Source organism: Myotis yumanensis, unplaced genomic scaffold (genome assembly GCF_028538775.1).
Source record: "Myotis yumanensis isolate MYYU_CA2020_CCGP unplaced genomic scaffold, mMyoYum1.0.hap1 SCAF_3, whole genome shotgun sequence".
Classification (NCBI taxonomy): domain Eukaryota; kingdom Metazoa; phylum Chordata; class Mammalia; order Chiroptera; family Vespertilionidae; genus Myotis; species Myotis yumanensis.
In genome coordinates this window covers 215,022,413-215,046,819 of record NW_027223754.1, presented here as the reverse complement: position 1 = coordinate 215,046,819, position 24,407 = coordinate 215,022,413, and the positions used below count along the sequence as shown (strand labels likewise).

The 24,407-nt window shown below is 55.7% G+C and overlaps 1 protein-coding gene across 2 annotated transcripts in view; it reads right to left on the bottom strand.

Annotated features, from left to right (window-relative positions):
* SHANK3 (SH3 and multiple ankyrin repeat domains 3) overlaps window positions 1–24,407 on the bottom strand; it is a 50,280-nt gene that overhangs the window by 21,937 nt on the left and 3,936 nt on the right. For both annotated transcript variants that reach the window (XM_070411374.1, XM_070411375.1), the window contains exons 5-18: window positions 23,240–23,348; window positions 23,014–23,165; window positions 22,752–22,919; window positions 22,477–22,593; window positions 22,079–22,156; window positions 21,169–21,235; window positions 15,368–15,638; window positions 11,598–11,800; window positions 10,499–10,612; window positions 4,803–4,878; window positions 4,441–4,523; window positions 3,862–3,986; window positions 3,631–3,763; window positions 2,622–2,702 (exon numbers count right to left, since the gene is read on the bottom strand). In XM_070411374.1, the coding sequence (XP_070267475.1) occupies window positions 2,622–2,702; window positions 3,631–3,763; window positions 3,862–3,986; window positions 4,441–4,523; window positions 4,803–4,878; window positions 10,499–10,612; window positions 11,598–11,800; window positions 15,368–15,638; window positions 21,169–21,235; window positions 22,079–22,156; window positions 22,477–22,593; window positions 22,752–22,919; window positions 23,014–23,165; window positions 23,240–23,348 (1,777 nt within the window). The remainder of the gene's footprint in view (window positions 1–2,621; window positions 2,703–3,630; window positions 3,764–3,861; window positions 3,987–4,440; window positions 4,524–4,802; window positions 4,879–10,498; window positions 10,613–11,597; window positions 11,801–15,367; window positions 15,639–21,168; window positions 21,236–22,078; window positions 22,157–22,476; window positions 22,594–22,751; window positions 22,920–23,013; window positions 23,166–23,239; window positions 23,349–24,407) is intronic.

The following is a 24,407-nucleotide window of genomic DNA, read 5'->3' as shown; positions in this document are numbered from 1 at the left end:
GAGGTCGGTACCTGGGCTGGCTTCCCAGGACAGCTGTCCTCTGGGGGGCAGAATGGATTCTCCTCCAAACAGAGGGAAAAAAAAGCCTGGGTCCACCTTCAACCAAAGCCAGCAGTGTGGACAGAGGCTCTGTGCTAAGCTGTTCCTTCCTCATCCTTCCCGAAACTCTGCTCCGAAAAAGTGGACGAAGATGACGCCGACCTGAGGCTGCAGGAGTGAGCCCCTGGAAGACGAGGGTTACACAGCAGCAGAGGGAAAGCCCTGGACCAGGACAGAGAGGAGGGAGGATCTGCTGTTCAAGGGTTTCTTCACACAGAGCAGCCACTGGTCCCTGGATTACAGATCTGGGGTTGCCCAAGCACCTCTTCATGCAGAACTGGGGGCTCCCTTCTGAACGTGAGGCTGAGCATGGCTGGGTAACAGCCTCTGGAAGGAGGCTCCTGGGACCCGCCCACCAGAGCCTCAAGGTGGTATCTAGCCAGACCTCGCTGCCTAGGGGTATTGGTTCATTGATCAGTTTGGACCCTCAATCAGTGTAGCAGATCAGCTCCCCATGACTAACCTTGAACCCCTGTGACCCTGAGGCCAGAAGTCTGCTAGCTTCCCTGCTGCACTCTTGAATGAGTGGGTTTTAGCAGGATATAGAATTCTAGGTGGAAAAGCATTTTCCCACAAGACTCTGAAGTTATCATTCCATCGTCTCCTAGAAGCTACTATTGCTGATTAGAAATCAGCTGTCAGTCTTCCCTTCCTTCCTAGGTCATCCAGCTTCTTTGGTGGTTACAATTTTTCTTTTTGTCTATGGTGTTCTGAAGTTTTACTATGACAAGTCTACACGTGTAGATTTATTTTATATTTCCTTGCTTGGGACTTACACTTCTTTAAACTGGAGTCTCGTCTCCTTTTTCAATTTTGAAAATTATCAACCATTTACTCTTCAAATGTTGCCTCTTCCCCAAAGTTTTTATTCTTCTGTGTCTCATCTGCCCTTTGATAGTTTGTTATCACCTTGTCTCCTGTGCTGCATTTTAGGTGATCTCTTCAGACTTATCTTCTAATTCACTGTTTTCTTCTTCAGCTGGGTCTGTGAACAACCCTGCCACACTGAGGAATCCTGTTCATCTCAGAGATTTTTTTTTAAGTCCCAGTGGCTATAATTTTTGTTTCAATACAGTTTTTTAGGGATCCTTTTAAAATCTGCTTTTTCTTTCTTTTTTTTTTTCCTTTTGGCACTGTCTTGTTCTTTCACTATGAATTCTGTCATTTCTCTTAAACTCTGTATTTAAACACATTATTTTGTCTCTTTCATATTCTTCTATGATTTTCAGTTCTTTTGATGCTAATTCCAGTTCTTGGGTGTGGTTCCAGCTTTGGGTCCAAAACCAGATCTCTTGGCTTTGTGGGGGCATCAGAGCCTCAACCCCTTGCCCTGGGAATCTACATCCTGTCCCAAGTCATCATGGACTATGGCAGCATCAGCTTCCTCTCTTTTTGGCTCTGATTTCTTTCTTCATTTTTGAGACCTAGGGAATTCCTGTTCTTTTGTTTTAAGTTAGCTATGTGTTTTTATTTTATTCATAATATTCATGGGGAAGGAAAACCCTGTCAATTCTGTTGATCTTGGTGGCTGTCTTCCATGATAAACTACAGTCAAGAGTACCAGCTTGCACAGGGTGGCTCAGCCCGTGGCCAGGATGGGATCAGGGCTCAGTCAATGACTCAGGTCAGGAATAACTTTAGCAGACAGGTAGGGCTCTTTCTATGGCTAGGGAAGAACCAAGCCTAAGCCATGGTTGAAGCTCATTCTAGAACCAGGATCAGGGTCAGGACTGGGATAGATCCTGGCTGAAGCCAGGGTAAAGTCTGGGACTAGGACTGGGTATAGACTGTAGAAGGACAGAGCACATTAACAGTCATGTGACTAGGACACGCTCATGATGAGGACGCTGATGGTCACGAATACCAGGACATGGCTACGTATATCTGGACACACCTATGACGAGGCTATTGACAGTCACGTATCTCGAGACAGGCCCACAATGAGGTTACCAACATCACTCTGGGATTGTGCCCACAACATGCCCATCAAAGCCCTGACACACTCTTATGTGCCTCCTGCAGCCCACGAGGGCCTGCCCGTCACTGAAGCAGTGAGGTGCACACAGCCCTGTGAGGTCAGCCGCTCACTGTAATTACCCTGCTCAACCAGTGAGTGAGCTGGTGCTGAGAGGGTAAAACAGATGCACAAGTCACACAGCCAGGGCCCGGACTCCTGCCCTTTTCTCACGTGGGTGAAACGAAGGAGTAAAGTCAGACTGGAGAGCCACAGGCAGCACATGTGCACGCATGCAGACACACTGGTGGGCCAGGCCCTGCTCCCTCCACCATCTGGTGGCCCCATATCCATCTCCAGCCCTGTCTCCAGCTCCTCGGCCCTCATCCCATCCACATGTCTCCCCCTCATCATCCCACCATTCCAGCACCCACCCATTTACCTTAGACCTCTTCACACATCTGTCTGTCCTTCCTGCCCTCTCTCCCTCTGCCTGGCTTTGGCGCCAGCTCACTCCACCTGGCCACCCACCCTGGGCTGCCCCCAACCTCCTGCCCCCACTGCTCACCAAGTTCCTCAAGCTCAGCCGTCATGGACTTGGAACGCAGGGTCAATGTGGTGCTGGGGGCCCTCTTGGGGGGCGGCGGGGCTGCAAAGAAGAGGGAGGCCTTGGACCTCCTGTCCAGCAGCAGGCAGCGCGGCGTGGCCAGGTGCAGGTGCCACTTGCGCTCCACCGCCTGGATCTCCTCGTACTCCCGTGAGGACGTGTCACATTGCGCCAGGATCTTGTTCAGGCTGCGGCTGGATGCAAACTTCTTCATGGCGCTGGGAGCTCAGGGGGTGCTGAGGCCCAGGCTGGCCAGGGGCCTCAGGAGGTGGTCAAGAGCCCCAGGAGGGGTCACGGCAGCGGCCAGCTCTAGCCTGAGTGCCCACCCTTTAGCCTCTGAAGGCTGAGCAAGGGGCACCAGAGCCATGGGGTGGGGGCTGGGAGGCGTCCCCAGCAGGTGGGACTCTTGCTGCTCCAGGGCTCTCCCAGACCCTGGAGGCCACTGCCCCAGGGGACTCTGGTGTGGTCAGCTAAGCCAGGGCCCGGGCTGGGCCCGGCCAGCAAAGCCTCCTGGGCCCAGGCTGATCCGCGACATCGCGCAGGGAGAAGACGCTCTTCCTCTTCCCTCAGGTGCCACCTCCCCCTTCCCTCCGACAATGAGCGGAGCGGAAGGCAGCGTCAACCTCACAGTTGCTATGGCAACCCCGGCCTCCAGGCAGCTGCTGGCAGAGCAGGGAAGGAGGGCTCTTCCACACCAGGGGTTGGGGGATGCCAGGAAGCAGGAGGCGGGGATCTGAGGAGGGGCAACCTGGGTCAGGGGTCACAGACTGGGGGCCAGGGGGCCAGTCCAACAGCAAGAACTGGGAAAGCACCCAAGCCACGAATGGGGCATTTCATTTGGGTTCAGACATCGGATGTCAGCAGTCTGGGGTCAGGGGATGGGCAGAGAAACATGGGCCTGGGATCAGAGGTCTAAGGTCAGGAGCCAGAGGGGATAGTCTGGGCACAGATCTGAAGCCGGACACCTCACCTCTGCGTCGAGCCCCGTCTTCTTCCGGCTTCCTTGTCACCGACACAACCTTCATGACGAGACGGTTCCCGCCCTGGCGGATCAGAGCCACCACCTGCTTATGTCCGACCTTCACGACGTTCACCCCGTTCACCTGGGACAGACAGGCAGGTGGGTGGGGGTGGTCCAGGTGTGTCCTCAGGGCTCAGAGGTCAGCACCCACCTAGACGCACAGGTAAGGATGAGCCTCACCTCGATGAGGAAGTCTCCCGTGCGCAGCCCGGCCCTCCAGGCCACGCCCTCCACATCCACAGACTCGAGGTACTGAAGTGCAGGGAAGGCCGGTGTGGGGGTGAACTCCTCGATGGGGGTCTCTGCTGCAGGGTGGGCGGGGCGTTAGGGAGGGGCTTCACTAGTGTGTCCAGGTGGAGGCGGTCGTCACACAGTAACAGCCCAAGAGTGGCGCAACATGCCGAACGATAAAACCAGGCAGAGCGCCCTGGGCTGGGCAGTGCGCAGGCGCCACCCAGGACAAGAGCCAGTTCGGGAATCCAAGGTACATCCCTCTGAGAAACTCCCCTCTCACCCCGACCGAGAGGCCCCACTGGGTCAACGTCCACAAGGAGGAGGAGTCCCTGCCCTGTACTGAGACATTCCAGACCAAGAGTATAGTCACAGTAGAGGGACAAGGAGGGGTGGGGCCTGGAGAGGGGATGGGGTGACACTGGGGACAGGAGCAGGGGCAGGGAGGAGAGCAGAGGGGCGGAACAAAAGCCCCAAACAGTTTGCAGCCCCTGCCAGCCTGACACCCAGCGCCCAGCCCTTCCTTACCTTTGGCCCCCCGAAGCACGAACCCAAAGCCCTCGTGGTCCCGTTTCTGCAGGATGGCCACCTTGTCATCAATGACATAATCGCTGGTGGAGGAAAGCAGGGAGGGGTGAGGGGAAGCCTGCTAACACGCTGGCCAAGCTGACCCCCATGCATGCCCCAAGGGTCCCTCAGGCAGGACCCACCCTCGGAGGGTTGCCCTTGGACGGACCTGGGAGGGCAGAAGACAGAAGGCTGGGCACCACCGCTCCCTCCTCCTTCCTCTTCACCCAGGCCTCCTTGCCCAGCTCTCAGCCTCCCTTTACATTTGACATCCCACTCACATGCGTGCCCGCGTGCCCACCTGCCCACCTGCCCTGCGGTACCTGTGAGAGGTGAGGCTGTCATAGGAGCCCACAGTGTAGTGGCGGAAAAGTCGCTTCGTCCGGTCCTCCCGTGTTTCTGAGGGGAGTTTCAGTTGCTGATGGAGGGTCATATCCTCCAAGCGGCCTGAACAGCCCCTCAACCACAGTGGTCAGCAGCCTCTGCCCACACCCCCTGGCCTGGTTGTGCCACAAGGAAGTGGGGGGGTGGGGGAAATCCTGGGTCCTGGGCCCAGAGGTCCTGAGGTCAGAGGGATGAGGGGACCATATGGGAAATTCTGGCTTCTGGGGTCAGGGTTCAGAACAGGGCAGGGGCTGTGGGTCATCTCTCCCCCGTGCACACGGCAGACCGGACAAGGCCACAGAGAACCGGAGCCCGGAGTTACCAGCAAAGATGTCCATGCGTGAGGGACATGTGTGTGGCCCACAGTCGCGTGTAAGTGCTGTGCTCACATGTGCTTGTGCATATGTATGTCTCTGTGTCCAGTCATGTACCTATGTCATGCTACATGCCCACATGCACTGCCATGGAAGCAGCACTGTGTCTTCACTGAACCCCTCACACGGCCTACTGATGCTCAACCTCGCGGGGTCCCTTGCTCCAGGTCCAGCCTCTGAGTGCACACAGTCCAGGTGTGGGACTGGGTCCCTTCCCCGATGTCACTACAACGCACAGCTTTTTCCCACCTGTACTCTTGATCTTGGCGTCCCTCACAGCCACTGCCCCACCCTGAGCCTCCCTGCAGGTTCTATGGGGCATACGCATCCAGCGCCTACCTGCTCCAGGCGCACTTCTCCAGCTGCCCATGAACCAGATTCTCTGTCCCCCAGACCTCATAGCACCTCTGCCTCCAAGGTGTCCCCCAGATGGTTCCACTGCCACTCACATTTCATCCCTCAACTCCTCCCTCATTCTCTATCATTTTAGTATTTCTCAAGAGTAATTTATCCATTCAACAAGTATTTATTGAACTCCTGCTGTGCACCAGGCACTCTTTGTTTTAGGCCTCTGAGAATACAGCAGATAACAGAACTAAGCCCCTACCCTATAGAGTTTACAATTCTTTCGAAGAGAGGGAGAGCAGACAAGAAATACGTATATACATAACATGTCAAATGCTGGTAAGTGTTAAGAGGATGCAGGACGGGGTTACAGAGAAAGTTCACGGTTCTAGGTGATGGAGGGATAATGGATGTAAAGATGGATGGATGGGTGGTCACATGAAGGCCTACCCAGGAAGAGACACTTGAGCAAAGGCACAGGCCATGAGGTAGCCACCATAGATTGCATGGGTAAAGGATTTCCTGGGGGCGGGCACTCAGGGTAGGAAATGAGATCAAATGAGAATCTGATTTTTTTTAAATGTATTTTTATTGATTTCAGAGAGGAAGGGAGAGGGAGAGAGAGATAGAAACATCAATGAGGAGAGAGAATCATTGATCGGCTGTCTCCTGCATGCCCCACCCTGGGGATTGAGCCCACAACCCAGGTATGTGCCCTTGGGCGGAATCAAACCCGGGACCCTTCAGTCTGCAGGCCGATGCTCTATCCACTGAGACAAACCAGCTAGGGCCCTATGATTTTTGATAACCTATCTCTTCCACTAATTGTGAGCTAACATTTATTTCTGTGATCCTAGCACCTAGATAACTAGAAGGATAGATGGGTGGACAACTGGGTGGGTGGGTTGTTAGACGAATGACTATATGATGGATGGAGGGAAGGAGGGATGGAACAAGAAATAGATGGAAGAAGGGATAGAGAGCAGGAGGGATGGATGAAGGGATCAAAGGGTAACAGATACATAAACAAATGGGAAGGTGAACTGAGTGGTTTGATGGAGAGGGGATAACTAGATTGGTGGATGGATGGAAGGATAGGTGGACGGATGGATGAACAGACAGACAAATGGACAGATGGACGAGAGGGTGGGTAGATTAAGGGACAGACAAATGATGGATGGACAAATGGATTGACGAATAGACAGATGGATAGATGGATGGATAAATGGATGAACAAATGGAGAGATGGATGGAAGAAGGGATGGATGGGTAGATGGATTGATGGATGGATGGATGGGCAGATGGATGAAGGGATGGACCAATGGATAAATGGACAGACAGATAGATAAACGGATGGGTGGGAGGATAGGTGGATAGACCGGTGGGTGAATAGATGGATTGATGGACAGATGGATGGGTGGATGAATGGATGGAGGGGTGCATGGATGAACTGATGGTAGGACGGACAGATGGACGGAAGGAGGAATAGATAGAAGTAAAGATGGATGGCTGGACAGATGGACAGGTGGATGGATGGAAGGAGAGGTGGGCAGGTGAGTGGATGGATGGATGGATTGATGAATGGATGAACGGACAGACAGAGGGGTGGATGGATAGGTGGGTAGATGGATGGATGGATGGATGGATGGATGGATGGAAAAATGGGTGGATGAATGAAAGGAAGTAGGGTTGGGTGCACTGGGTGGTCTGGGTGGGTTGACAGATGAGTAGATGATGGCAGGACGAGTGGGTGAGTCAAAGGATAAAGGATGTAAGAGTAGAGGAAGCAGAGGCTGGATGGAAAGAACAAAGAGTCCCTCTTAATGCACATGTCAGGACAAGTACTGGTCTGGGTGGCAGGATCTGCCACTACCTTGTGTGATGCTCAGAATGCTGACGGTCCCCTTCCAGGCTCTCCCTATAGAGAAGGGAAATCCACCCTGCGGGGCCCCTAGGTTTATCACCCTGGCACCCTCCCAAGCACTGATTTGTTCTTTTCTCCCCTCTCTGCACACACTGCCCATCATGACGGACACCCGCTTGGACACCCCTGCACTCACCATCCTGCGTCCCAAGGCCAGAGCAGGCCAGGCCTCATCACTGCTCAGGTCAGCACCAGACTCCTCCTTGCCTCCACCACACCCTTCTCACATTCACCCAACTGTAGACGTGTCCCCCGTGCCTGCCTGCAAAAGGACCCCAACTCCATAGTTCACTAGCCTCCCATTTTCAGATGTTGTCAACCAAAATGTATTTATTATATAACACAAATCCATTTTCCAGTTTCATTAATCAGGCACATGAAGCCAGCTGAAGTGAAAACACACAGCATGACCCCCACCGCCCCTCCCAAGTACTGGAAAGGGAGGGAGAGAAGGAGGGAGAGAGGAAGGGAGGGACAGAGGAAGGGAGGGAGGGGAGGACAGCTGCCAGAGCCACAGCCTTCCAGGTGTCCTACAAACCAGCCTCCGAACAGACAGGGCTTCGCCTCATCATCTCCCCCTCACAGCTCAGGGGCCGTAGGAGGCACCCTTTTCTGCTAATCCCGGGCATCAGCCTGGCCCCCATGTGTTGGCACAGTGTCCCCTCCTTGGCCTCTAAGTCTCTCTCTGTTCCTACTCCAGTCTCAGAAACAGATCTTTCTTTGGATCTGGGCCTGTTGGAAGCAGGTTCCCATTCCTGGGCTGCCTCTGGCCTCTGGCACAACCCAGCCCCTGGGTCCCAGATCAGACTCTGCCCAGAGCGCTGGCAGGCCGGCCTGCACCGAGGACAGACTTACTCCGTCCCTCCCAGCAGGCAGACTCCGTAGGCCTCTCTCCCTCTGCCCACCCAGGAAATGCTCCTGTCTACCCAGGTACCTTCTGACATGCTTTCGGTGACAAACCCCAGAGCCACCCCATCTAGGAGCCCTGCACTTGCCCAGAGGCCGACAGCTCCTGCAGCAGGATTCTGTGTGCTCTCTCCCTTCCCAAGACTTCAGCCCACCCGCCCCTCAGCCGCCTCCAACCACCTGCCTGGCCCTCACACTAACCCTGAGTGGCCTGCACACTCAAGACAGCACTCCGTCTCCTCCTGCCACCCTGCCACAAACTCTAGTCCACTGCGTTCCCCCTGGAGCCACAGCCACCTAACGGGCCTCACACCTCCACTCCAGCCCCACCGCCCCTCCCTGCACACTCAGGTGTCACCCACCCAGAGCCCGTGAACTGCACTGGCCACAGCACAGACCCTGCAGCTACTGCCTGTGTCACAAACGAGGCTGCTCCTCAGGCCGTGGGACTGGCCCTCCTAGAAATGGACCAACATCCGCTGTCCTCCCTCTGGGACCTGCTGGGGCAAGCGAGTCGGTTTCTCTATGGGAAGTGCTTGAAACCACAGCTGGCACCAGGACGCTGCTCAGAACACGCCAGGTGGCAGCACGCGCAGACAGGCTCTGCTCCCGCCACCATCAGCTGACCATCCAGAGGACTCCTGGTCATCCTTCAAGGCTCAGCTCAAACGCCTCTGCTTCGAAGCCCTGACTCCTCAGGCAACCCTGGGAGCATCTTGTGCTAACACTGCGTTAAGGCCGCACACAAACGTGAAACCACTGCGCTGCCTGCTCTTCTCCAGGCAGAGAGCCAGCCTCTGTGATCCTGGCTCCCAAGACAAGATCCAACCCACGTCAAACACCTAATAAACATATGCTATTCTCCAACTCCAGCTCCAGTCCAGACCTCCCTCCCACTCCCCCAGCCTCAGCCTCAAGTCCAACTGCCCTGGAGCCACACAGTTCTCAAACCAGAACCAACGCTGCCCACCCCATGAGGGAGCACAGACCACTCCCAACTCAACACATCTGGAGAGCCCCTCCACCCTCTCCCCTCCCCGTCAGGTTTGCACCAAGGCCCCAAACTCTGAAAGCCTTCCTCACCGGAACAGGCCGCCCCACCTACCCTCCACAGGCACACAATCGGGGTCGCATCCCTGCCACACACCCAGCCACCTGGAGAGCCAGGGGGGCAAGCAGGGAAGAGCCAAGCAAACAGGAGAAGGCACCTGCTCAGGAGCAGGTCAGAGGCCACGTTCCACACGGGACAGGAGTCTGCGCCACCTCGGGGTAGGCGTCCCTTGGGAAACTCTCAACCCAGATTAAGAGGGCACAGCCACCCAGGGCCAAGCCGTGTGCAGATAAAGGGGCCCTGAGCCCTTGGTCCAGAGATACCACTGGTGACCACCACTGGCCACTACTCAGGAGAGGTCTAAGCCAGAAATAACGCTCGTGGGTCTGGGAGACTCCTTGGACTTGAGTGCTCATTGCAAGGCTATTTATTCCCCAGCTATGCAGCTGCCCTGGCCTGGGGCCTCCAAGGGCCTCAGATCACAGCACCCAGAGGGGTCCTTCCTGGAGGCCAAGGCCGTCCCACCTGCTGCCCTCAGCCTGCCTGGCTGCAGGGCACCCACCTCAGCCCCTCTGGGCCCAACTGGCCTCATTTCCCCTTGGCAGATCCAGGCCTCCCTACACTGCCCACCTGGACAATCTGTCCACTTTGGAAAGACGTCTCTCTTCTCACACTGACCTCATTACTTGTCTGCCAGCCATGCAGGAACCACGTACTCCAAGCACCCAGTATTTCTCTTAGGGTCATGGGGGAGCAGTTGTATGGTCACTGGGGGGCACATGTGGGATCTAACAGATGCATGTTCATACATGTGTGTCCTGTGGGCACAGCACACATGCTTCCACTACTGTGTGGTGTCCGCAGGTACGTGCAGGGTGTGTGTGTACCGTGTGTCTGCTGTGCACACAAGTTTGCGTCCACGTTGAATATGTGTTTGAGTTTACCCTCGTCTTTTCTCTGAATGTGCACATGTATTCAGCTCCAAGCAAGGCCAGAGGGGAGCTAGGGAGCCCAGGGGATGTGGGGGTCACTCACCATGCCGTGTATCATACTGTCTCATCTGCACCTCCTCCACGCAGTCGGCCGGGAACCAGCCCGTGCGGCCTTTCACGGTCCCCTCCCAGAAACCGCCCTCCCCAATGCTGAGCACTGGGGGGACAGAGGCCAGAAAAGCTGTCAGGCAGAGCAGGGCCGCAGGGACCCAGGCCTCCCCCACTGCCCCCACCTCCACCTCAGGCTCAGGTTCTCCCCACCCACCCATCACCCTTCCTCCCTCCCCTTCCTTCATCCTCCTGGCGTTTTCCCTGGAAAGATTTCGGGATCCACACGGAAGAGAAACGAACAGATGGGCACAGCACAGGATGGGCATGTGGGGGACAGAGAGACACACAGATGGACACGCTCGTGGGGGGACAGGAGGCAGAGGCGGGGGCCACCATCCTGCTCGCCCAGGTGAGCCCTCTCCTCCCGTCCGTCCTTGCTGTCACCCACCCCAGGGTCACTGACCAGAGTGCAGGGTCACTGCTCTGCCAGGGGATTGGGCCACCGATGGACCAGGCAGGCCGGCCCTCAGGACCGTGTCCTCCCCAGGTCCCCCTGGCACAGGGCACCCACGGAGATAGGGCCCCGGTGATGGCAGAGAACCCCCGGCTGAGAGAAGGCACAGGGTTCCCCAGAACAGAGGCAGCCCCGTGCCAGAAGCCCTCCTAGTACACAGACACCCACATCACTGCCACAGACATCACCCACAATGGCACAGGCTCCCACGGGCACAAGGGTTTCCAGGGAAGAAGTCCCAGAAGTGACCCAGGAACCCCCTAACCACAGGGAGTCTGTGATGGGATAGGGCCCTTCGAACACAGAGAACCCCGATGACACCAGCCCCCGTGACACAGAAACACCCCACGACGAGAGGAGCCTCGGTGGGGGCACAGGGAACCCATCACGATGGAGGGACAGGAACCCCATGCACACACACCCTCCCGGACACGGAGCCCTTCACGACGACACAGGGGTCCCCGTGGCAGATGCATCCCATCGTGACCGCCGTGGCTCAAGTTCCCAGGGCGACCCCAAAATGGCATCAGCCCCTCCAGACCGCGGTGCACCCGACCCCGCCCCCCGCGCCCCTCACCCTTCACGGCCTCGCCGCGGTGCAGCGGGATCTCGCCCTCGCCCTGCGGGCTGTGCGCCTTCACGGCGATGAACTTGCGGCCGGGGACAGCGCTGTAAAGTTTCCGCTTCGGGCCGCGGGGCGGCGGCGCGGGGGGCGCAGGGGGCGCCGGGCCAGGGCCGGGCGCGGGGCCGGGGCCGCCGGGGCCGCCGGGCCCGCTCGGGCTGTAGACGAACACGTAGGTGACGGACGCGATCCCGGGGGGCAGCGGGCACGCGAAGCCGGCGCCCGGGGCCTCCATGGCGCGCGGCCCGGCCCCGCCGCCGGCCTCACCGCAGCCGCCGCCGCAGCGCCCGCCGCCCGCCGCCCGCCGCCGCCCGCCCGCCCGCCGGGGGCCCGGCCCGGGGCCGCTCCATGGGCCGCGCCGCCGCGCCCGGCCCGCTCCCGCCAGCGCACGAGCCGCGCCCGCTCAGGGCTCGGGGGCCGCGGGGCTGCGCTCCCGGGCGCGCCGGGCTCGCTCCATGCCGCGGCTCCCGCGCCCCGCCTCCCCGCGCGGCTCCTCCCTCTGCGGGCGGCGGCGGCCGGCCCTCCCCCGCTCTCCGCGGCCCCTCGCGCGCCCCCACGGGGAGACCACGAGCGAGGGGACTGCGGTGCGCGGAGGGCGGAGGGTCGGGCCGAGGCAGGCGGGGAAGGGGGCGGCGGGACCGGCCGGAGCGGCCAGGTGGGAGCTGGGGCGGGCTGGGCGCGCAATGCTTCAGACAGCGAAGGTTACCGCCCAGCCAGAGGCGCTCCCCGCGCGCGGGTCTGCGCACCTCCCCCCGCCCCCCGCTGTCCGGCCTTGGCCTCCTCACACCCTGACCGCTGGCTGTCATGCATCCGGCGCCTTAATCCCCCTCCACCTGGGTCCTCTACTCCTCGGATACCTGCCCCTGAGGCCCGTGCACACTGGTGCTGACCAGCTACCCCGACTGCTGTCCCCGCTGGGCACCGAACCTGAGGCCTGGGTCCTCCACCTCCTGCTCAAAAGCCTGCGCTGGCTCCCTAGTACCTAGGCCGGACCCACATCCTCGACCAGTAGCTCTGGGACTGAGAAGTGGCCACAGCCCAGCCACACACATGGATACCTTCCTTTCCCTTCCTCTGGGATGTTTATGATGGCGTTTCCAACACCTCAATATTCTAATCAAGCTACGCCAGCCCTTGCTACTGTCTCTCAGCCACAACCCCACTTTCCTCTGCCCTGTGATGCTGGTGCGATCTCTGGGGGGGGGGGGGAGGGGCCTAGGGACTCCCTTCCAGGCTCTGCCAACATGGGGCGCCAGGGAGCCACCACCTCCCTCCACCACCCACCCCACCCCATCTCAGCTCAAATGCCACTTTCCTGGGACCAAAGGTGACCCCCCTCAGAGACCCTCTCCCTCCAGGTTCACCAAACTTCTTCAGCCCCCTCCTGGCCACTCACAGGACAGCCCCCTTACTTGGTCTCTGCCCACCTCACTGCTTCTTAACCCTGGGCCCTCGCTGTCACTGTCCTTCCAAGACCTTCAGGGCCTCCTGCTACTCGCTCCCACCACTTCCAGCACCCTAGGTACCAACTAAATGTTTATAAAAATAATACTGATAATTCTGGCGTCCCCCACAGAGCAGTGAGCTGGCGCCCCACACAGAGCAGGTCTTGCTTTTGCGTTTGCTAAAAGGCGAAGGGACATACAAAAGAATGAAAGCAGGGCATCCACACAGCTCCAAGCAGGAACGACCCTCTGCAAAACGGAAACACCCAGAAGTTTGTTCTTTCAGCCCAGGGGTGGGGAACCTTCTTTCTGCCAAGAACCATTTGGATATTTATAACATCATTCACGGGCCATACAAAATTATCAACTTAAAAATGAGCCTGCTGTATTTGGTCAAACATTTCATTAACTCACCCCTAATGCCTTGGCAGGGCCAGACTCAATGATTTCACGGGCCTTATACTGCCCATGGGCTGGACATTCCCCACCCCCATTTTAGCCACTGGACTGTCCCACCCTTAAAAAAATCCACGGGACATGCAAAAGCTTCAGGGAGAACTGAGATGATTTGGGGCAGGACAGGCAGCCTTGGAGTCTGGGCAAGGACGCAGACAGAGAAGGCATCACAAATCAAGGCTACGCGAGCAAGGAGAATGGCAGGTGATAAAGTGGGTTTTCTACGCTCCTGATGCACCCCACGCCCTCTGCAGAGCACCGGCTTAGAAGTTTGGGAATCGGATCTACCTGCTTCCTAGCTCTGTGACTTTGGACAGATCACCGACCCCACCCGAGTGTCAGGACCCTCACCCAGAAAACGGCACTGACAGAGACCAGCCTTGGGCAGGGTCAAGGTTAAGCTAGACCAGTGGTTCTCAACCTTCTGGCCCTTTAAATACAGTCCCTCATGTTGTGACCCAACCATAACATTATTTTCGTGGCTACTTCATAACTGTAATGTTGCTACTGTTAAGAATCGTCATGTAAATATCTGATATGCAGGATGGTCTTAGGCGACCCCTATGTAAGGGTCGTTCGACCGCCAAAGGGGTCGCGACCCCAGGTTGAGAACCGCTGAGCTAGACGATGCAGCCCAGCTGTCATTGTGAAAACAGAGCTGTTTGTGTGACACACTCAACAGTGTCTCCCCAGCACCTCCCCTACGACCCGCTCTGGGGAAACTGGGAAGCTAGAACAATGGCTCCGGACCTGGCCAGTGTGGCTGGCTCAGTTGTTTGGAGCATCATCCCGTACACCAGAAGGTTGCAGGTTCGATTACAGTCAGGGCACATACCTAGGTTGAGAGTTCCATCTTGGGTTGGGTGCGTACGGGAGGCAACCAATCAACGTTTCTCTCTCACATCAATGTTTTTCTCTATCTTCCTTTTTCTATAAAATCAATAAAAATATGTCCTCCGGTGAGGATTAAAAAAAAAAAAGGAACGATGGCTCCTGCCCTGGAGGTGCAGGAAGGAGAGATGCCTTAACCAGCGGCGGCTGGCCGGCACTGTGGGCCAGGGGCTTCTCATAGGGACCCCTCACCTGCCCAGATTCAGAAGGCTTCCAGAAGGAAATGACTTAGGTAGGATTAGTCCTACCTTACCGATGAGAACCCGGGCACAGAGGGGTTGGCTGACCTGTCCAAGCCTATGGTCAGCAGGTGCAAGGACTGCATGGACCCCGGCCATCTGTCTGCAGAGCCAGTGCCCCACTCACTCCCCACTGCACAGCCAGCAACGGCCAGCGGGGCTCTAGCCGGGTGTCTGTCCTGTGTCCTGGGGATGCCAAGGGCCTCATATGCCCCTGTCCTCAGGGTCCCACGGCTCACAGTGAAGAGAAGAACCAGTGTCCTGGCTGGAGAGGTGGTAGAAAGATGAAGATTCCCCTTGGAGACAGGGCTAAGGACCACCTGCAGGTTTCAAGCTCTCCTGGAGCGGAAGCCATAACCCCTACCCCTCACCACCTAGCCCTCCTTCCTGGTATGGCCACAGGTCTGATCAGACCTCTCCTCCCTATATGCTCCCTCAGCTGCCCACTGTCCTCAGAGGAAGTCCAGCTCCCACCAGAGATGAACGTGGGGGAGCTGCCCCGGCCCACAGGGCCTCACCTTCTCCCTTCCTCATCCAGGGAGATCCATGGGGGGAGTCCCCCACCCCAAGCCTCAGCCCACCAGGTGCTAGACACCGTCGACCTCTCCCTGCCCGCCCCCATGCTGGCTCCTCCCAGCTTGGGTCCTGGCACCCACCAACCCAGACCCTGCCAGGGCCTCCCGTGCCCTCCTACCTGATGTTGCTCTGGCTGCCCCTGCCTGCTTCAGTGCCACCGACGTCGTTCTCTTTGTCACCATCACGGTCCCGGTCTTTCTCCTGCAGCCGCTGGAGCAGCAGCTGGTGGGGGAGGCTGCGCAGCGTGGGTCCCGGGGAGGCTGCCGGCTGCACCTCGCCCTTCAGGTTGATGTCACTGGCTGAGCGCTGCAGGGGCCGTGGGGAGGCCAAGCCACTGGGGCCAGCCAGCCGCCGCCGCTTGGCATAGCTGGGGGTTTCCCTAAATGGTACTGGGGGCGGGGGGCACACAGGTGAGGCTCTGGCAGCCAGATGGGGTGGCCAACTTGTCCGGGTTTGCCCAGGCTTTCAGATTTTAGAACTAAAGTCCTGCCTGCGTCCCGGGCAAACCAGGAGAGTCGGCCACCCCGAAGCTACCACTGGGTCACGTTCCAAACTGCCTGCAACTGGAGCTTCGGGGGCAGAGCCTGGTCTTCCTGTCGCCAGGCGAGGTCTTAGAACTGCTCGTTTCAGGGGAGACAGGCCTGGCCACATATTTGGTGACAGCTGTACGGGCCATGGAGCTACTCCACCCAGGAGACTGTGAGGGAGCATCTAGACCAGGGGCTGGCAAACTTCTGTCAAGAACCAGTCGCTGTTTCAAGATTCGTAAGCCACACAGCCTCTGTTGCAGGACCCAACACTGCCGCCGCCGCCGCAGCACAAAAATAGCCACAAACATATAGAAGCAAATGGGCTGTGGCTGAGTTCCAATAAAACTTTATTTAAAAAGCAGATGAGGATTCGGAAAACATGGTCCAACTATATGCTATTTACAAAAGAATTACCTCAGATCCAAAGACACAAGCAGGTTTAAAGTAAAAAGATAAAAGAAGATATTTCATGTAAATAGAAACCAAAAGAGAGCTAAGTAGCTATATTCATATCAGACAAAATAGACTTAAAGATAAAAAGTGTTACAAGAGACAGAGGACATTATGTTGATAAAAGTGTCAATTCATAAATAGATTAACAATTATTAACATATATTCATCAAACAGAGTATCAAACAAAAATAGGAAATAAACATTGACACATTTGGAGAAATAGATAGTTCTATAATAATACTTAAGACTTTAACACCTCACTTTCAATAATGGATAGAACATCTAGAGAGAAGATCGATAAGGACATAAAAGACTTGAACCAACAGACCAAACACGATATATACATACACGGAGAAAAACAGGGGGGAGGGCAGGGGACCCTCCACAAAACAGCAGAACACACATTCTTCTCAAATGCACACGGAACGTTCCTCAGGACAGACCAAAGCAAGTCTCAATCAATTTTATAACACTGAAATCATACACAGTAGCTTCTCCAATCACAATAAAACTAGAAATCAAATACAGGGGAAAAAAGGAAATTTCACAAATATGTGAAAATGAAACAACACAATCTTAAACATCCAATGTGTCAAAATAGAAATCAGAAGGAAAATTAGTATATACTTTGTGAAAACGAAAACAAAAATACAACATACCAAAACTTATGAGATTCCGCAAAAGCTATACTATGAGGAAAATTTATAGCTGAAAACACCTATGTTTAAAAAGGATAGAAGTCTCAAAAATCAATATCTTAATTACGTATCTTAAGGAACTAGAAAAAAAGACGCAAACCAAACCCAAAGCTAGCAGAAGGAAAGAAATAATAAAGGTTGGACAGAGATAAATGAAATAAAGACTAGATATTCAGAGAGAATCAATGAAACCAAAGCCATTTCTTTGAAAATATCAACAAACCTTAGCTAGACTGACTAAGAAAAAAAAAAAAGATGGACACATGTAACTAAAATCAGAAATGAAATATGAGGCGTTATACCAATCTTAGAGAATTCAAAAGGAATGTGAGAGAATACTATGGACAATTATATGCCAACAAATTAGATAAGCTAGACGAGATGGACAAATTTCCAAAACTGACTCCAGAAGAAAGAGAAAATCTAAACAGGCCTATAACAAGCCAAGAGATTGAATCAGTAATCACAAATCTCCCAACAAAGAAAAGTCCAGCATCAGATATCAATATCGATTGCTTCTACCAAATATTTAAAGAATTAACACCAATTCTTCTCAAACTCTTCCTAAAAGTGGAAGAGGAAGGAACACTTCCTAACTCATTCTACAAGTAATTAAAAACTGGGCAGAGGACTTGAACAAACACTTCTCCAAAGAAGAGTACAAGTGGCCAATAAGCCCATGAAAAGATCCTCAGCATCATCAGCCATCAGGGAAATGCAACTGGAAAACCACGATGAGATGTCACTTCGCTCAGACTAGAATAGCCACATTTAAAAAAAAATGACAAGAACACGTTTTGGTGAGGACCTGAAGAATTTAGAACCCTCACACATTCCTGGTGGAATTATAAAATGGTGGAAAACAATTTGGCTATTCCTCAAAAAGTTAAATGCAGAATTAACATATGATCCAGCAATTCCACCCCAAAACAACTGAAAACAGGTACTCAAGCAAATACTTTTCACACATGTTCATAGCAACGCTATTTACAATAGCCAAAAGGTAGAAACAACCCAAGTGTCCACCTAAGGATGAATGGATAAACAAGATGTCATATATACAAATAAAAAAATATTATTCAGCCATAAAAAGGAATGAAACAGTGATGCATTCTACAATCTGAATAAAGCTTGAAAATGTGTTGAGCAAAAAGAAGCCAGACAAGAGTTACATAGTCTGATTCTATTTATATGAAATATCCAGAATGGTAAATCCATACAGGCAGAAAACATATTAGTGACTGACATGGGTTGAAAGAGGGGAATGTGGAATAATTGCTTAGTTATATAGGGTTTTCTTTGGGGTGATAAAAATGTTTCGGAATTCAATAGAATTGGTTGTACAACATTGTGAATGTACTAAATATCACTGAATTATTCCATTTAAAATAGTTAATTTTATGTTACGTGAATTTAATTTTAAATGAAATTTAAATCCTCAATTTTAAAGCCTGAATTTAAAAACAAAAAATGCTGACTGGAGCTGGATTTGGCCTGCAAGGCATCGTTTGCCAAGCCCTATTCTGGACTCCTGTGACAGAAGTGTGGGCCATGGACCAGCAGGCTCACCTTGAGCTGGAGCTCCTTAGAAATTCGGAATCTCGGGCTCCATCCAGGTCCACTGAGTCAGATGTGATCAGGTGAGAAGATGTGACATGAGAGTGGGTGAGGGCCTCCCTCATGCACCTTCAGAGCACTTCCAGACACAAGTCCGTGCGGACACAGGCGTGAGTGTGTGCGTGGGTTGTTGGGGGACGTGGGTCTGAAAGTGGCTGCTCCTAGGCCAGGGTCCTGTTTCAGGCCTGGCAGTCTAGAGGGGCCAGTGGAGCTGCCAGGAGGCCCCAAGTGTCCTGTCCCCTGAGGGTGACAGGTCCCAGCCTGGCAGACCCCTGCAGGTGGGCTCCTTCCCTGAGGAAGAGGAAGGGGTAGATGGGCAGAGCTTCCTCCAGCTCCTCTGTGTGCAGGCCCCACCCAGGTTCAAGAGCTGGGGTGGACATGGCAACTTGCATCTGTCACTGAGGGAGTGTCCTTGGAGTGAATGTGTGCAGAGGGAGTGGGGAGGACAGACTCCTGGATGGTCCAGGTCTGAAGACAGGCTCTGCCGTTAACCGGCGGTGACTCAGTTTCCCCCTTGGGAATCGTGAACTAGTAATCACTCATGGAGGGTGCGTTGCTGAGAAGGTAAGTTAGATAACAACAGGGTTTATAATAAATACTCATGACTACATTTGCCTGTGGCTCAGGGACATCAGGCTGTATCATCTAAGTGTGCATGTGACAAGTGAGCAGAAACAGGTGAGCGGCCACAGAGCCAATCACCACCGGCCTAAGTGACTTGGATGCTGGCCCCCACCTGGACCCACCTACGGCACTTTGAACCCCAACCAGAGAGCGCACCCTGGGCCGGCCAGGCAGTCAGCTGCCATGATGGTGCCCCAGGAGCCCGAGCATCTCTGTCCACACCACAAACATGAGAGGCAGCTGGGGCCCTCCTGCTGCTCAGCTTGGCTCAGGCAAGCCTCCTCCCCTCAGTCAGCTGGACTGAGGCCACGGACAGAGTCCAGACCCACAGAACCGAATCCCACGTGAGGTCAGAGGTGAGAAGTGGGTGCAAATAATCGTAAAAGACCATTTTTGCTTAAGAGAAATGGAGGCACAGAGGCCCTAAGCAGCTTTCCCACAGTTAGAGGACCACAAGCAGAAGAGAGACCCCACACGTCCTCGGACCCAGATCCTCCCAGGCTGACAACCACTGCAAGCTCGAGCCCAGCCAGACCGAGACGTCTCCTGCCCAACACACCTCCAACCTCAGCACAGCTGTCAGCCAGAGCCCAACCCGACACTTCACTCAGCAGACGGACGCTGCTGCCCTGGACCCGCCCACACCCAGGACCTACCACCCATTTCTACGGTCCCCGCCCTGCTCAGGCATCAGCGAGCCTTACTGCTGAGAGGTCTACTCAGGGGAGACCCTATAGAGCAGTGATGGCAAACCTGGGACACGCGTGTCAGAGGGGACACGCAAACTCATTTTTTTTGTTGATTTTTCTTTGTTCAATGGCATTTAAATATATAAAATAAATATCAAAAATATAAGTCTTTGTTTTACTATGGTTGCAAATATCAAAAAATTTCTATATGTGACACGGCCCCAGAGTTAAGTTAGGGTTTTTCAAAATGCTGACACGCCGAGCTCAAAAGGTTTGCCATCACTGCTATAGAGAAAGGTCCTTAAAGGTGAACTTGGCCTTAATCTCAACCCCAGTCCAAAATTCAACCCCAGACCTGACAGTAGTAACCTTACATTACAACCGAGAAGGGCCCCAGCCCTAAGACCCGCCCTGGCTCTCTGCTATTCATTGTTACTCAGAAAGGGGAGCCTGGGAGTCTGTGTTCCAGAGAGAGCCATGGGCAGAAAAGCCGGGCCAACCAGGACACAGGGGAGCCAAAAAGGGAGCCGTGATGTGGCCAGGTACCTGGAGGGGTGGCCTCTGGCCAGAAAATACTCTTCCTTGAAGAGGAGGCCCACCCATTCCTGCAGCTCCAGGCTCCCCACCCCAGAGAAGGATAGCAGAGTTCCTAGGACAGATCTCAGACCAGCCCACAGCCCCAGGGACTGGGGGGAGGGGACCTCCCTGAGGCTACATGTGAGGCGGTGCCCTGTGCTCCTGCCTGCCCTGGAGTCGAGACTAGATGGCATGTCTGGTTTTTTTTCTGGGACCACAAGTCACTCACACATCTGGCCCTGAGGACAGCACCTCATCCCTGTGTGCTTGCATCACACTGATGTGACCTGTATGGGAGGGTGACCCTGTCATTGAAGCTCATTCTTGCTGTGGGCAGGGGCTCACAGCCACTGTCCCATACCCCCGGCTAGCCCTACACTTGACCTAATGGGAAATCGAGCCTTGACCCTAATTTCAACCCCCTCTCAACCTCAGCGGATCCCTAAACCCAGCACTGGCCCCAACCAACAGCCCCAACCTAACCATGCCCTTGACCTTGACATTGACCTTGACCCTGACCCTTTGTCCACTCTGCACAGGCCCTTCCCTTCCCTCAGCCCATTCCCCAGCCCTGCAGGGGCCACAGATGGACTCACAGGACAGAGCACAGCTGGCAGCCAGGGCTGGAAGAAGCAGCTCAGGGCATGAGGGCTCCCTTGTCACGTTCCCACTGACCCCAGACAACCCCCACAAACCCACCTTCAACTTGGACCTGGGGTGGGCAGAACTCACCGACATCCGAGTCTTTGTGGGTCTTGATGACCTCCGCCAGTTCAAAGTTCCCCGCGATGATGGCCACCTGGGGTGGGAGGACGGGGGAGGCTCAGCCACACCACACTCCCCACCCTGGGCCCCGGTGGCTCCTGGGGCTCCTGTCTTTGGGGGTTGGTGGCCCCAGGTTCGGACCACGTCCCCGCCTAACTCTCCCACCAGTCTGCCCAGGACTGAGGGATGTCCTGGGACACAGAGCTGAAACCAGAAGAGCCCTGAGCACACAGGGGCGTGCTGGTCACTCCACCTATTCTCTCAATGGTCCCTCCATACACCACCTTTCCTCTCTGAGCCATGGCTCTCCACTGCCTCCCTCCTGTCACCCTCCCTCTGCCCTTCCCTCGCCCCTGCATCTGGTCCTCCCACAGGCCCTCCACGGCCATCTCGGCACCTGCTGGATAGCACGGAGGCCTGATCTGCTCTCCCTACATCTCCTCGGTAGGCCCCAGCTCTCTCCGTGGTCCCCAACTCCTCCCACACATTTCAGGCGACATGGACACCCCTCCATCTAGTCATCTGGTGCCGAGAACCAAACCCGGCCAGAGAAAGGACTCAGAAGCATACCTAAGTTAGTCAGGAGCTGGGACCACCCTTCAGACCCCTGTCACCTCTGCACCCTCCTGTCTCTGGAAGGTCAGACCCACCCCTGTTCTCCCCTGGCCCCAGAGCCCTCTGACCCGCCTGTCCCAGAAAGTGAGAGTTCACCATCCACGGTGACCACCCCCATCAGTCAGTCCCCCACTGCTGGCCACCCGGTCCCCCACCCCACCCGGGGGAGATTGCCTCGGGGAAGAACCAAGATCCAGAGAGGTCTAGCCACAAAGAGACAGACACCCCGGGAGCGGCTTCTCACTCCTGCGCATTCTGGTACCTGGAAGGCCGTCTGGCTGTTGTAATTGCGGACATCCTTGTTGGCGCCGCGGAAAAGCAGGACACGAGCACAGCTCTCCTGTTGGCAGTGTGGGAGTGAGGGTCATGGGGTGACAGCACACACCCACACATTCAGAGCATACATGCACGGCATGAGAGGAGCAGGGCAGGAGTACACACCAGGTCCCATCTGGCCCAGATGCATACAATGCACACCTGCGATTCAGAACACACGTGTGTTCAGGAAACAGACATGCACACGTAGGCCTGCAGGGCCACAGCTCACTGCAGACGCAGAACAAGCAAGCATGGAGGGACACCGGATCAGACGTGTACACACATGTAGTCACTGCACGGGATCACCCGTACCCACACACGCGTGTACACCTACAGTCACACCTGGTTGTAGAGGGCACAGATGTGCAGGGCCGTGTTCCCCGAGGCATTCTGGGCCCCCATGTCAGCTCCGTAGAACAGGAGGTGCTCCAGGTGTTGCACGTGCCCAAAGCGGCAGGCCTAGGGGAAGAGGAGGGTGCTGCTGGGGCTCTGACAGAGCCCGGGACCCCCACGCTTGCAGGGGGGCTGGAATCCCAACTCCTGCAGAGAGAGCCGAAAATGCCCCTACGCCCGACAGAGCCCAGGACCTCACCCCCCTGACAGGGCTCCCTGCCCACCTGGTGGATCTCCTGCCAGCCATTCTCATCAGTGGTCCCCAGCTGAGCATGGTCGTGGAGGAGCAGCTCACAGCAGAGGGCGTCCCCGCCCCCCAGGGCGCTGTGGTACAAGGGCGTCAGGCCACGGCTGTCCTTGTAGTCAGGTGAAGCGCCCAGGTCCAGCAGGGTCTGAGGACGAGGAGCCTCAGTGTCCACGCTGGACCCATCTTCCTCCCCATCTTGGTTCACATGCCCCTGCAGACCCGGCCCCGCCGGTACTAACCGTCAAAGCCGCCGCGTTCCGCTGGCGCGTGGCACAGTGCACAGCAGTGAACCCGTCGCGTGTACGGAAGTCCAGGTGGGCACCACCGTTCCTCAGCACCTTCAGCAGGTCCGCGGCGTTGTCCAGCTGGGCCGCCAGACTCAGGGGACACTCTGGGTTCAAGGGACAGAAGAAGGTTATGTTCCAGCCACTCCAGAGCCATGCCCCTTCCCCCACTGCTTCTCACCTCCTGAGTCAGGGTCGTGGAAATTGGGGTCTAGCCCCTTGTCCAGCAGGCGGGCCACCTTGTCTGTGCTGTGCAGCTGGACGTACTCCATGAACTTCTTTAGGTTCGCCTAGAACACCCGGCCATCCTGGTCAGCCCCATCACAACCACCATCATCAGGCCGTCACCCACCTTCCAACAGCCAGATTCAGGCCTCCTGGGGAGCATCCACGCTGCCCCGGCTCCTCGCCTGATACTAGCGCCTCAAGGCCACCCAGGCAAGGACCAGCCCACCCACCCCCCGTCCCCATCAGGGCTCTGTTAGGGGGTCTAAGGTGGCCTGTTTCTTCCCTGGCCCATATTCCACATGTGCTCGTCCCCTGGCAGACCTCCCAGGGTCTTCTCCACCCGCAGGTGGCCCCGCTTGTGCCAGGACCTTGCCCAGCAAAGCCCCCGAGTCCCTGCTGCTACAGAAGCTTCGTGCACAGGCAGGTGCCCGGCTGGAAACACGCAAGCACACCAGAAACGGGAGAGGGCAGCACAGGGACCACTCCACAGGAGGGGCCTCCTCAGGCTGCTCAGGACGACTGAGGGAGAGGCCTCAGCCGGATCCAGGGTGGGTGGTGTCAGGGTGGGGCAGCTGGAGCCCAGGCAGGAGGAGACACAGGGCCGTGGTATGAGGTTGAAACTCATCCCAAAAACAAGGGGGGCTCACTGAAGAGCAAGAGTCACCAGTGTCACCTGGCCAGGGGGCTCAGTGGTTAGCATCGACCTCTGCACCCGGTCACAGTGCCATTCCTGTCAGGGCACATGCCCAGGTTGCAGGCTCAATCCCCAGTGTGGGGCATGCAGGAGGCAGCCGATCAATGGTTCTCTCTCATCATTGATGCTTCTATCTATCTTTCCCTCTCCCTTCCTCTCTGAAATCAATAAAAATATATTTTAAAAAAAAAAAAAGGAGTCACCAGTATCCTGTGGGACTTTGGAGGAGAAGTAACCATGGGAGGAACCGGGGTAACAGTGTCACAAAGGGGCCCCAATAGTCTCTGCAGCCAGAGTCACGTCACTGACCACCACGTGCTCTGGGCAGCAGAGAAGTCTGGCATGGAGACGCCAAGGTCACGGAGGGGTCACTGGAGCTCGCCTAGGCTCCAGAGAAGTGTCCAGCAAGCAAACATCCCCTGGCTCA